At 46.8% G+C, this 12,951-nt stretch overlaps 1 protein-coding gene and 2 long non-coding RNA genes across 3 annotated transcripts in view; 2 read left to right on the top strand and 1 right to left on the bottom strand.

The window, feature by feature from the left end:
- The window catches only part of LOC310659301, a 327,135-nt gene that overhangs the window by 115,931 nt on the left and 198,253 nt on the right, over nt 1-12,951 (top strand). The gene's annotated exons all lie outside the window — the stretch shown is intronic.
- LOC310659292 overlaps nt 1-12,951 on the top strand; it is a 269,655-nt gene that overhangs the window by 102,805 nt on the left and 153,899 nt on the right. The window lies entirely within an intron of this gene.
- Nucleotides 1-12,951, bottom strand: part of STRIP2 (striatin interacting protein 2) — a 68,090-nt gene that overhangs the window by 23,708 nt on the left and 31,431 nt on the right. Inside the window, exons 7-10 of the mRNA XM_083401971.1 lie at nt 12,459-12,565; nt 10,647-10,774; nt 8,476-8,661; nt 489-712 (exon numbers count right to left, since the gene is read on the bottom strand). Of these exons, the coding sequence (XP_083258097.1) occupies nt 489-712; nt 8,476-8,661; nt 10,647-10,774; nt 12,459-12,565 (645 nt within the window). The remainder of the gene's footprint in view (nt 1-488; nt 713-8,475; nt 8,662-10,646; nt 10,775-12,458; nt 12,566-12,951) is intronic.

Genomic DNA, 12,951 nt, shown 5'->3' on the forward strand with positions numbered 1-12,951 from the left:
AATGTTGTGAGTGTCCTCTATTTAAGAGGCTTCTACTCTGCAGCCTCTTATAGTTGTTTTAACTGCGAGTCTTTTAGTTCTTATGCTTTTACAGTTGTTTTAACTGCGAGTCCTTGCTTGTTTTTAGTTCTTATCTGTTTTAATTATTAGTTTTTTATCCATCCATTATCCGTCTTTAATCTTGTATTTTATCCAGATGTTTTATCCTATGCCTGTTTCCTTGTCCTCGTTTGCACTAACAATTATCGGTTAAAAAAATCCTAACTGCTATTTTATCTACATGCTTCTTAATCCTGGTCTGAGACCGTAATAAAGTTCATTCACTAGTCCTGCCTGCTATCCCTTGCTGTGCTAGCTTTCTCCTTGCAGGGAAATTCCAAAGCTACGGCCTGAGTTGCTGCAGCCGCTCCACTACCAAGCACTTGCACGGATCAGGCGCCAGGACGGCATCTCACTCCAAAGGGTAGGAGGCCAGGGGGTGGGAATACCTGACTTTGGGGGCCCAGGGAAGCCCCTTTGGGAAGGAGACCCTCTCGACGGGCGGGCGAGGGGCCGACACAGCCTGGATGACCGTGTCTCGCTCCAAGAGGTCCAGCTCTCCTTCGATGCCGTTGTCGATGTCATCGGGCTCTTCCTCATCTACCAGCACCTCGTCGTTCTTGAATGGGTCCCTCTCATTGTAGAAGTTGAGGCTGTCCTGTTTCATCAGAGGCTGAAGGCGAAAGGAGGAGGAGAATGAATGTATGGGAAGAGAGGAATCATAGAATCATAGAGTTGGAAGAGACCACAAGGGCCCTCGAGTCCAACCCCCTGCCAAGCAGGAAACACCATCAGAGCACTCCTGACATATGGTTGTCAAGCCTCTGCTTAAAGACCTCCAAAGAAGGAGACTCCACCACACTCCTGGGCAGCAAATTCCACTGTCAAACAGCTCTTACTGTCAGGAAGTTCTTCCTAATGTTTAGGTGGAATCTTCTTTCTTGTAGTTTGGATCCATTGCTCCGTGTCCGCTTCTCTGGAGCAGCAGACAAAAAACCTTTCTCCCTCCTCTAGGTGACATCCTTTTATATATTTGAACATGGCTATCATATCACCCCTTAACCTCCTCTTCTCCAGGCTAAACATGCCCAGCTCCCTTAGCCGTTCCTCATAAGGCATCGTTTCCAAGCCTTTGACCAGGAGTTGAGTAGCCCATCCACAGCTGCCTCCGGAGCCGGTCCACCCATGAGGCGGGATGGATGGCGGCTGGGGGCACTGTTATACGGTGGTTCCGCTCCTTTCTCCTGGGCCGTGTCCAGAAAGTGGTGTTGGAGGATGAGTGTTCAGACCCCTGGGCCCTCACTTGTGGGGTGCCTCAGGGTTCCGTCCTCTCCCCCATGCTTTTTAATATCTACATGCAGCTACTGGGAGAGATCATCAGGGGGTTTGGGTTGGGTGTCCATCAATATGCGGATGATACCCAGCTCTATCTCTCTCTTAAATCAGAACTAGTGAGGGTCCTGTGTGATTGTCTGGAGGTGGTTGGAGGATGGATGGCAGCTAACAGATTGAGGTTAAATCCTGACAAGACAGAAGTACTGTTCTCGGGGGACAGGAGGCGGGACTCCCTGGTCCTGAATGGGGTAACTGTGCCCCTGAAGGACCAGGTGCGCAGCCTGGGAGTCATTCTGGACTCACAGCTGTCCATGGAGGCACAGGTCAGTTCTGCGTCCAGGGCGGCTGTCTACCAGCTCCATCTGGTTAGCAGGATGAGACCCTCCCTACCCGCGGACTGTCTCGCCAGAGTGGTGCATGCTCTGGTTATCTCCCGCTTGGACCACTGCAATGCGCTCTGTGTGGGGCTACCTTTGAAGGTGACCCAGAAACTACAACTAATCCAGAATGTGGCAGCTAGACTGGTGACTGGGAGTGGCCGCCGAGACCACATAACACCGGTCCTGAAAGACCTACATTTGCTCCCAGTACGTTTCCAAGCACAATTCAAAGTGTTGGTGCTGACCTTTAAAGCCCTAAACGGACTGGTCCAGTATATCTGAAGGAGCGTCTCCACCGCCATCGTTCAGCCCAGACACTGAGGTTCAGCTCTGAGGGCCTTCTGGTGGTTCCCTCACTGCAAGAAGCAAAGCTACAGGGAACCAGGCAGAGGGCCTTCTCGGTGGTGGCGCCTGCCCTGTGGAACGCCCTCCCACCAGATGTCAAAGAGAACAACAACTACCAGACTTTTAGAAGACATCTGAAGGCAGCCCTGTTTAGGGAAGCTTTTAATGTTTTTTTAATGTATTACTGTATTTTAATATTTTGTTGAAAGCCACCCAGAGTAGCTGGGGAAGCCCAGCCAGATGGGTGGGGTATAAGTAATAAATTATTACTACTACTACTACTACTACTATTATTATTAAACAGCTGCCTCGGGTGGCAGAAACGCAAGACGTGGCACTCCACCACTTCTGCTGGAACGTCCCGGTCAGAGTTTTGGCGAAAGGGAAGCATTTTGGTGCAGAAGAAGAAGAAGAAGAAGAGGAGTTTGGATTTGATATCCCGCTTTATCACTACCCGAAGGAGTCTCAAAGCGGCTAACAATCTCCTTTCCCTTCCTCCCCACAACAAACACTCTGTGAGGTGAGTGGGGCTGAGAGACTTCAGAGAAGTGTGACTGGCCCAAGGTCACCCAGCAGCTGGATGTGGAGGAGCGAGGAAGCGAACCCGGTTCCCCAGATTACGAGACTACTGCTCTTAACCACTACACCACACTGGCTCTCTGCTGCCCATCTTCCCTGCCCCCTGGGGATCCAGAAGATCCTTCTGATGTTCTTACGATCACACAGGGGCCCCACAAGCTGCCACCATGAGCATGCAAAGTCAATATCCAATATTGCAAGCTTGGCATGGCGGCAGAAGTTGGTGGTCCTATCACACGTCCCTGGCTGCAAAACTGATAGCGGACTCCTAGCTATGTCTTCTCCCTGGCTGCGCCACAGCTAGATTCAGCAAAGTCAGAGCCTGAACATTCCCCCCCCAAAAAAAACCCCCAGTCTAATCTTAATTAGGATTGTATTTGGTTGGGAGGAAACAGCAACTCCCCCCCCCCAAAAAAAAGTTTTTGGGTTGTTGTTTTAGTAGCTCTAATCCAGCCCTTGAGATGTAGAAGGTTAGCAAAAATGTATCGTACTCATGATAATAAATGCTGGAAATGTAAGGAAAAAGAAGGAACTTTTACCACATGTGGTGGACGTGCCCCAAGGTAAAAGACTTCTGGGAAAGGATTTATAATGAGCTGAAAAAAGTGTTGAAAAACACATTTATTAAGAAACCAGAAGCCTTTTACTTGGTATAGTGGGGGGTGAAAAAGGATGTTACTTTTTTCTGTATGCCACAACAGCTGCGATAATATTACTAGTGAAGAATTGGAAGAAACAAGATTTACCAGCTATAGAAGAATGGCGGATGAAGATGATGGACTATATGGAACTGACTGGGAGACTCCGAGACCAGAGAGAAGAGACGGTGGAAGAAGATTGGAAGAAGTTTAAAGAATATTTGAAAAAATATGTTAATATTTAAATCTTAGAATAGCTCTGGAAGTGGATATAGGCTGTAGGGTTAGAAGATAGTGTATTTTAAAACAGTATTATTTGTAAGTGATAAAATGGGAAGATTTTTATGGTAAAAGCCTGATAAAAAAAATGGTTAGAAATTATGAACTATGTAAACTGCTAAAGATGAGGTAAAATGAAAATCAGATGGGGGGGGTCTTGGGGAAGCCCACCTAACAATGCTCAGAAAAATAAGGATAAGACAAGAATTTGTTTGTATTGTTTCTTTTTCTGTTTGTGTTGTTTAGTTGTGTTATAAAATGAATTTAAAAAATTGGGGGGGAAAAGAGATGTAGGTTAGAACTTTACCTTTTTTTGGACACTTAACTGGCTATAGGGAAAATCAACATTTTAAGCAGGGGTGAGGGGGGGGGGTCATTTGGGCTTTTTCATAAGCCTCCTCTAAAAATATCATTTTAACAAAAGACTCTTAAAGGCGGCCTTCCTTTCTACCAATGAACACAACTTTGCAGCCGTGTCTTACGCATGCTTATTCAGAAGTCCCACTGAGTTAAATGGGCTTTACTTCCAGGAAAATGGCCACACATTTGTAGACTTTCCTTGACAAAGGCTGCAATTTCCTACCACTTACCTGGAAGTAGGCTCCACAGAGCTCAAAGGGACTTCTTTCTCATTTATTCATTCCAGGTTATTTCTAGACTACTAATTGTTCAAACCATAACTTCGGAGGAGGCACGCAATAGTCTTGCTCTGCAGAAATCTCAACCCTTCTTGAAGCAGCTAGAAACACCCACATTCGCTGAGGTTTTGAGTTTTGCTGAAAGGTAATCTGTCTCCTGAGAAATCTCTATGTGGGACAAGAAGCTACAGTTAGAACTGGATATGGAACAACTGATTGGTTCAAAATTGGGAAAGGAGTACGACAAGGCTGTATTTTGTCTCCCTGCTTATTTAACTTATATGCAGAATTCATCATGCGAAAGGCTGGGCTGGATGAATCCCTAGCCGGAATTAAGATTGCTGGAAGAAATATCAACAACCTCAGATATGCAGATGACACAACCTTGATGGCAGAAAGTGAGGAGGAATTAAAAAACCTTTTATTGAGGGTGAAAGAGGAGAGCGCAAAATATGGTCTGAAGCTCAACATCAAAAAAACGAAGATCATGGCCACTGGTCCCATCACCTCCTGGCAAATAGAAGGGGAGGAAATGGAGGCAGTGAGAGATTTTACTTTCTTGGGCTCCATGATCACTGCAGATGGTGACAGCAGCCACGAAATTAAGAGACGCCTGCTTCTTGGGAGGAAAGCAATGGCAAACCTAGATAGCATTTTAAAAAGTAGAGACATCACCTTGCCAACAAAGGTCCGTATAGTAAAAGCTATGGTTTTCCCAGTAGTGATGTATGGAAGTGAGAGCTGGACCATAAAGAAGGCTGATCGCCGAAGAATTGACGCTTTTGAATTATGGTGCTGGAGGAGACTCTTGAGAGTCCCATGGACTGCAAGAAGATCAAACGCATCCATTCTTAAGGAAATCAGCCCTGAGTGCTCACTGGAAGGACAGATCGTGAAGCTGAAGCTCCAATACTTTGGCCACCTCATGAGAAGAGAAGACTCACTGGAAAAGACCCTGATGTTGGGAAAGATGGAGGGCACAAGGAGAAGAGGACGACAGAGGACAAGATGGCTAGACAGTGTTCTCGAAGCTACAAACATGAATCTGACCAAACTGCGGGTGGCAGTGCAAGACAGAAGTGCCTGGCGTGCTCTGGTCCATGGGGTCACGAAGAGTCGGACACGACTGAACGACTAAACAACAACAATCGCTTTTAATCACGCATTTAATTCAAATGAGCAGAGGGAGTTAGATGCAAACACATTTTTTTAAAGGGAGGTAATGTGCCTGTTATGCCTGAGTTGGCTTCAAAATGAAGTCCGTATCGTGGTATCAGTTTCATAGTTTCCTGGCAATATATCACGAATCATGATGTGTGTATTTTGTGCGCTATGCAAAAATCGGGAAATAAATGGTCGTGGAAGAGGTGGAAGAGGTGGACGAATTTGGGTATATTAACGTTAGACCTTCAGACCATATGGTCTGAAGCTCAACATCAAAAAAACGAAGATCATGGCCACTGGTCCCATCACCTCCTGGCAAATAGAAGGGGAAGAAATGGAGGCAGTGAGAGATTTTTCTTTCTTGGGCTCCATGATCACTGCAGACGGTGACAGCAGCCACAAAATTAAAAGACGCCTGCTTCTTGGGAGAAAAGCAATGACAAACCTGGACAGCATCTTAAAAAGTTAAAGCTCTGGTTTTCCCAGGAGTGATGTATAGAAGTGAGAGCTGGACCATAAAGAAAGCTGATCGCGGAAGAATTGATGCTTTTGAATTCTGGTGCTGGAGGAGACTCTTGAGAGTCCCATGGACTGCAAGAAGATCAAACATATCCATTCTGAAGGAAATCAGCCCTGAGTGCTCACTGGAAGGACAGATCCTGAAGCTGAGGCTCCAAGACTTTAGCCACCTCCTGAGAAGAGGAGACTCCCTGGAAAAGACCCTGATGTTGGGAAAGATTGAGGGCACAAGGAGAAGGGGACAACAGAGGACGAGATGGTTGGACGGTGTTCTCGAAGCTACAAACATGAGTCTGACCAAACTGCGGGAGGCAGTGGAAGACAAGAGGGCCTGGCGTGCTCTGGTCCAGGGGGTCACGAAGAGCTGGATACGACTAAACGACTAAACAACAACAATGTGAGACCAGCTGATAAACGAAGAAGATGATTTTTATACATATTCCATCTTAAGAGACAAAAACAAATGTTCAATGGCAATATCTCTAGATGAAAACATTTGCTAACCACCATCTATGGACCAGCAGCTTTTACAGCCTCAGAGACCCCAGAGATATTGAAGCAGCTGATTAATCCTTACACAACAAAAAAACCCTGGCCATCAGCATATATAAATCTTTGTTATTAGCAAACTAATTTGATATACAGGTACTGAGGGAGAATAAAGAATTAGAGATCTCAATTTTGACCACACAAAGCTTTAACAAGGGTGTCTCTGGACCTTAAATTGAGGCTCATACAAGAAAAAATAATATTTAGAATATACTAGACCCCATTACATTTGTTTAAAAAGGGCTATCTAAGGTATCCAACTGCTGGAGATGCAATAGAGATAAAGCTTCTCTAAAACATGTTTTCTCATTGTCCTATATTGAAAGATTTTTGGCAGAAGGTAACTGAAACCATCAACAGAACTGCACGGAACAGCCTTACATTTACAGAGCAAAATATCCTCCTGAGTTATATACCCAGAAGATGGAACCTCACAAAAGGACGATATGAGTGGACTTTCTGCGCCCTGGCCACAGCAAGAAGAAGAAGAAGAAGAAGAAGAAGAGGAGTTTGGATTTGATATCCCGCCTTCCACTCCCTTTAAGGAGTCTCAAAGCGGCTAACACTCTCCTTTCCCTTCCTCCCCCACAACAAACACTCTGTGAGGTGAGTGAGGCTGAGAGACTTCAGAGAAGTGTGACTGGCCCAAGGTCACCCAGCAGCTGCATGTGGAGGAGCGGGGAAGCTAACCCAGTTCACCAGATTGCGGGACCACCGCTCTTAACCACTACACCACACTGGCTCTCAGCAAAAAGACGCATACTGATGAACTGGAAAAATAAAAAATGTTTCTCCCTTCTAAGATTGGATTGAAGACTTACACCAACTTGCAACGTATGAACAACTTGCATCTAAACACAGACTTGCCAGGGACAAATTCCATGATATTTGGTAAAAGGCGAAAGATTTATACGATCTGAAGAGAAACCAGAGTATAAATTCCATGATATTTGGAATCCATTCTTACAAATAGTGTAATACGTTAAGATCTGGTGAAGTGCAGTAACAACCTAGTAAAGTATACAGTTTTGGGTTTCACCCCTTTATTTTCCCTTCTACACAGGTTTCTCTCTCTTTTATCTGCATCTCACCATGTTTAGTGCACGTATAATCACGGACTTTTTGAACTTTCAATAGAGATGTTTTTTTTTAAAGTGGGGGAAGCCGTGAAGCCAGCCACTGCTTCTACAGAGCTCCATCCTGATTCCAGACTTTGCAATATATCAGGACGCAAACAGGATCCGTTCCAAAAGTAATGGGAAATGTCTGTGCGTCTTATGGAACGAATGCGTGGTTCCTGGAGCCAAATTGCCCAGGGGCAAAAAGCAGATCATGCTTTTTTTTTTTTTAGAAAGAGGGAAGGGGGTGTTGAAACAAATCTGCTGATCGTTTGCCGATCAGGGAGAGAGATAAGGGACGCTAGAGATAAAGGAGGCTGCCTGGGAGGGGGGAGGGAAAGACAGCAAACTTGCAAGGAGAGGAGACAGGAAGACTAAAGCAATAAGGAGAGAAATTAGAAGAAAAGGAGGAGCAAAAAACTGCTCTAGCTAAGAAAAAGACACTAAGGCAAATAAGAGGGAAGGGAGTGATGAAAGGAAGCAGCTGATTGGTGGGCTCAGGAGATAAGGGTCACCCCAAATTCACCATCAGATCACATAGCATGTCCATGGCTACAGTTTGCACCCAAAAAATCACGGACCCACTGTTGCGTGGGGCCGCAGTGGTGCAAAAATGTGGTTACAAAGCATGGATCCACATGGATCCTCAGGATTTTTGCATTGAGCTACCCCAAACTCACCGTCAAATCACATGTCTGTGGCCACAGCATGAAGCACAAAAATCATACATCCACTGTTGCGTTCAGAATATTTTTTTTCTTGTTTTCCTCCTCTAAAAACTAGGTGCGTCTTATGGACAGGTGCATCTTATGGAGCAAAAAATACGGGTATCACCTGGGTTTTGCCGAGTCCTGGTTGGCCTTAGAGAGGTGAGCCCCCCCAAATCTCCTACCCTCCTGCTCCGGTGCCCCCGCTTCTGCTGCTGCTGCTCCACCAGCTCGATGGCGAAGGCGGGGGGAGAGGCTGCCCGCATGCTGCGCATGATTTGGATGCTGTCCTCTGGCAGGGGGGGCAAGCCCAGTTCCTGGCGCTTCTTCACCTTCATGGCCTGCAGAGCGTCAAAGCCTCCCAGGGTGAACTGCAGAGGAGAGAGAGAGAGAGAGAGAGATGGTCCCAGGCATAGCTGTCAACTTACAGATTTGACAATAAGGGACCAGCAGTCTCGAAAATAAGGGATCAGCAGCCAAAATAAGGGATTTTCTGGGCACAGGTAGGTTCGCCTTCCGAGCCCCTCTGAGCCAAAGGCAGAAAGCCCAGCCAGCAGCCAAACGAAGCCTCCAGCGGTGGTTCCCACAGCACAGCAACCCGGCAAAGGGGATGCAGCAAGGGAAACCACCGTCACCTCTCCGCTGGGAAGCGCTGAGCAAAGGCGAGTCCCCAGGCAACGCGGCCGATTTGATCTGCACAAGGCATGCAAGCTCCACCCCCCAGTCATTCTGTGACTCCTTATTGGGTGAGCAACGCAGCCAAGCAACACAGTTGGAGCCTCCCTCCTCCCTGGCCAGCAGGGAGGGAGGGAGAGGAGCTGCTTCCTTTGAAACCCGGGAAATTTAAGGGACATCATCAATAAGGGACAGCAGCGGGACACGGCGCTGGGATAAGGGACTTTCCCGCCAAATAAGGGACAGTTGGCAGCTATGGTCCCAGGTGGGTCCTCAACAACGCAGCCTGAGCTGAGCAGGTGGAGGCGGTGGGGTCATCAGAACATCGGAAGAGTCTGGATCAGGCCAGAGCGGACCCGTTCCACCCAGCATCTTGTTCCCACAGTCGCCCCAGTCAGCCAAAAACCCACTGTGCTTGTTCTCAAGCACCATTTGTTGGCAAATTTAACGAACAAATAAACGAACAAATACATATTTAACAGGAAATCTGGGAGGACTGAACTGATGTGCTTCTGCACAGTAATTCCTGCTCTTGTCTTGTCCAGCTGTTGCTGATGCTGTGAGAGATATTTTTTGCTCCATCTGGGGAAAGTACAAAGTTCTAAAGACAGCTCCAATACACAACATTCCGTAGCCGCCGCTCCCCCGGCCACAAAATTAAGCTTGCAAAAATCATGCAAACTTTTTAATGTGAAATGCTTTATCATGTTTTTATATGTTTAATATATGTTGGAAGCCACCCAGAGTGGCTGGGGCAACCCAGTCCGCTGAGCAAGATACTAGCTGCTTTGCTTCTCAATATAATCCAGTTGGATGCGGGTGGCGCTGTGGGTTAAACCACAGAGCCTAGGACTTGCCGATCAGAAGGTCGGCAGTTCGAATCCCCACAACGGGGTGAGTTCCCGTTGCTCGGTCCCAGCTCCTGTCAACCTAACAGTTTGAAAGCACGTCAAAGTGCAAGTAGATAAATAGGTCCCGCTCTGGCGGGAAGGTAAACAGTGTTTCCGTGCGCTGCTCTGGTTCGCCAGAAGTGGCTTAGTCATGCTGGCCACATGACCCGGAAGCTGTATGCCGGCTCCCTCAGCTAATAAAGTGAGATGAGCGCCGCAACCCCAGAGTCGGTCATGACTGGACCTAATGGTCAGGGGTCCCTTTACCTTTATAATCCAGTTGGCCTCTTATTTTCTCCTACCAATAGGTAAAGGGACCCCTGACCCTTAGGTCCAGTCGTGGCCGACTCTGGGGTTGCAGAGCTCATCTCGCTTTACTGGCCGAGGGAGCCGGCGTACAGCTTCCGGGTCATGTGGCCAGCATGACTAAGCCGCTTCTGGCGAACCAGAGCAGTGCACAGAAACGTCGTTTACCTTCCCGCTGGAGCGGTACCTATTTATCTACTTGGACTTTGACGTGCTTTCAAACTGCTAGGTGGGCAAGAACCCATTAAGGACTCTATATGGGTTCTTGGGTACCCCAGAAGGGAAAGAGAGCAGTTTTTTTTCTTGTAAGGAGCTCAGGGTAAGCGCCTGGAACCCCCGACATCTCTCGCCACTCAGAGACCGGGGTGGCACGTAACGGAGTGTTTTTTCTTCGAGACCTATGGCAGGCATGATTTGCCACAGGCCACAAGCACACGTCGCTTGAGCCCGTGCTGCTCCTGTTGAAAGCTCAGAATCTCACTCACCACGAGGACCTTCCAGAGCAAAAGCAAGACTTTCTTCATGGGGAAGTGGGGAGCGTGGCCGCTGCAGAACTTGGTCACCATGGTGAAAAGCAGAAGTGCAAAAGGCTCCTCGCCGTGCAGAGGAAAACCTAGAAGAAGAAGAAGAAGAAGAAGAAGAAGAAGAAGAAGAAGAAGAAGAAGAAGAAGAAGAAGAAGAGTTTGGATTTGATATCCCGCTTTATCACTACCCCAAAGGAGTCTCAAAGCGGCTCACATTCTCCTTTCCCTTCCTCCCCCACAACAAACACTCTGTGAGGTGAGTGGGGCTGAGAGACTTCAGAGAAGTGTGACTGGCCCAAGGTCACCCAGCAGCTGCAGGTGGAGGAGCGGAGACGCGAACCCGGTTACCCAGATTACGAGTCCACCGCTCTTAACCACTACACCACGCTGGCTAGGAGGGTGAGGTGGGGAGACACAAGTCAAAAGGGGCCAAGACCGGAGGTGGAGTTTTCTGAAGGGCTATGAATGCAATGCAAATGCAATAGGAAGGAAGAAGGAAGTCAGATTAGCCTCAACCAGAGCTATACGGACCTTTGTCGGCAAGGTGATGTCTCTACTTTTTAAGATACTGCCTAAGTTTGCCATCGCCTTTCTCCCAAGAAGCAGGCGTCTTTTAATTCTCTGGAATCTGGTTTCTATGTTGTATACGCGACTGTAAAATTTTAATATGAAAAACCGAATAAATAAATTTATTTAAGGCCAAAAATTGGAAATTACAAGAAGTACCAACAGTGGAGGAATGGCAGATGAAGATGGTGGACTTTTGGGAGTTAGCCGACCTGACCGGAAGAGTCTGCGACCAGATTTAAACAAGCGATGTTGTAGAATATTATGGTTAAAGAAAAAGAAAAAGAAAGAAAGAAAGATGTTAATTGACTAAGTAAATTTTATGTGAAAATAGTTTTGGAAAATTGCTACAATGATTTATATCCCACTTGGACTACTGCAATGCGCTCTACGTGGGGCTACCTTTGAAGGTGACCCGGAAACTACAACTAATCCAGAATGCGGCAGCTAGACTGGTGACTGGGAGCAGCCGCTGAGACCATATAACTCTGGTCTTGAAAGACCTACATTGGCTCCCAGTACGTTTTCGAGCACAATTCAAAGTGTTGGTGCTGACCTTGAAAGCCCTAAACGGCCTTGGTCCAGTATACCTGAAGGAGCGTCTCCACCCCCATCGTTCTGCCCGGACACTGAGGTCCAGCTCCGAGGACCTTCTGGCGGTTCCCTCCCTCCGAGAAGCCAAGTTACAGGGAACCAGGCAGAGGGCCTTCTCGGTGGTGGCACCTGCCCTGTGGAACGCCCTCCCATCAGATGTCAAAGCGATAAACAACTACCTGACATTCAGAAGACATCTGAAGGCAGCCCTGTTCAGGGAAGTTTTTAATATGTGACATTTTAGTGTATTTTTCATCTTTGTTGGAAGCTGCCCAGAGTGGCTGGGGAAACCCAGCCAGATGGGCGGGGCACAAATAATAAATTATTATTATTATTATTATTATTATTATTATTATTATTTACATGGAAACTCAGCCAGGGAAGGAAGTCACCCAGCAATGTGAACAAAAGTGGAATTATTACAGGTAAGATAAAGGTTTGCTTGTTTTCTTTTTGATGTTTTCTTTTTATTTATTTGTTATAAATTTGGAAAACTAATAAAAAAATTTGAAAAAAATAAAATAAAAAAATTTATTTAAATTGATTCTAGACTACACAGAGGGAGGAGAAGAAAGCCCCCCGTGCCCAATCAGAGAATGGACAGAAACCTACTGAGCTCAGTCCTGAACGTATCACGAGCGGCCTTCCACGTTGGGGGGTCCGTCTCCATCTCGACGCGCAGGGCTTCCACCATTAGGTACATGACGCTCAACAACACTCTGGCGGCAAAGCAGAGAGGAGGAGAAATCAATGTCCCAAAGCAGAGGACCTTGAACCCATTGCCCACCCCAAGAGAATGACGCCCCCCAACGGAAAAAATGTTACCAGCAAGGACTTCTAAAGTCCAAAAGCCAAAAAGGAGCCCTGGGGAAAAAGATTGGAAGAATGTGGAAGAATGGCGGATGAAGATGATGGATTTTTGGGAGCTAGCTGACCTGAGTGGAAGAGTCCGCGACCAGGAGGAGGAGGAGTACCAGGAAGAATGGATGAAATTTAATGATTATTTAGTTAAATACGTTAAATTAATTGGAAAAAGCTTGTTAACCAGATAGGCTTGGGATTTAAATACGTAACCTGATGAATTAATATGTTTAATGCTGAATGG

Source organism: Podarcis tiliguerta (assembly GCF_965153285.1).
Source record: "Podarcis tiliguerta genome assembly, chromosome: 10".
Classification (NCBI taxonomy): domain Eukaryota; kingdom Metazoa; phylum Chordata; class Lepidosauria; order Squamata; family Lacertidae; genus Podarcis; species Podarcis tiliguerta.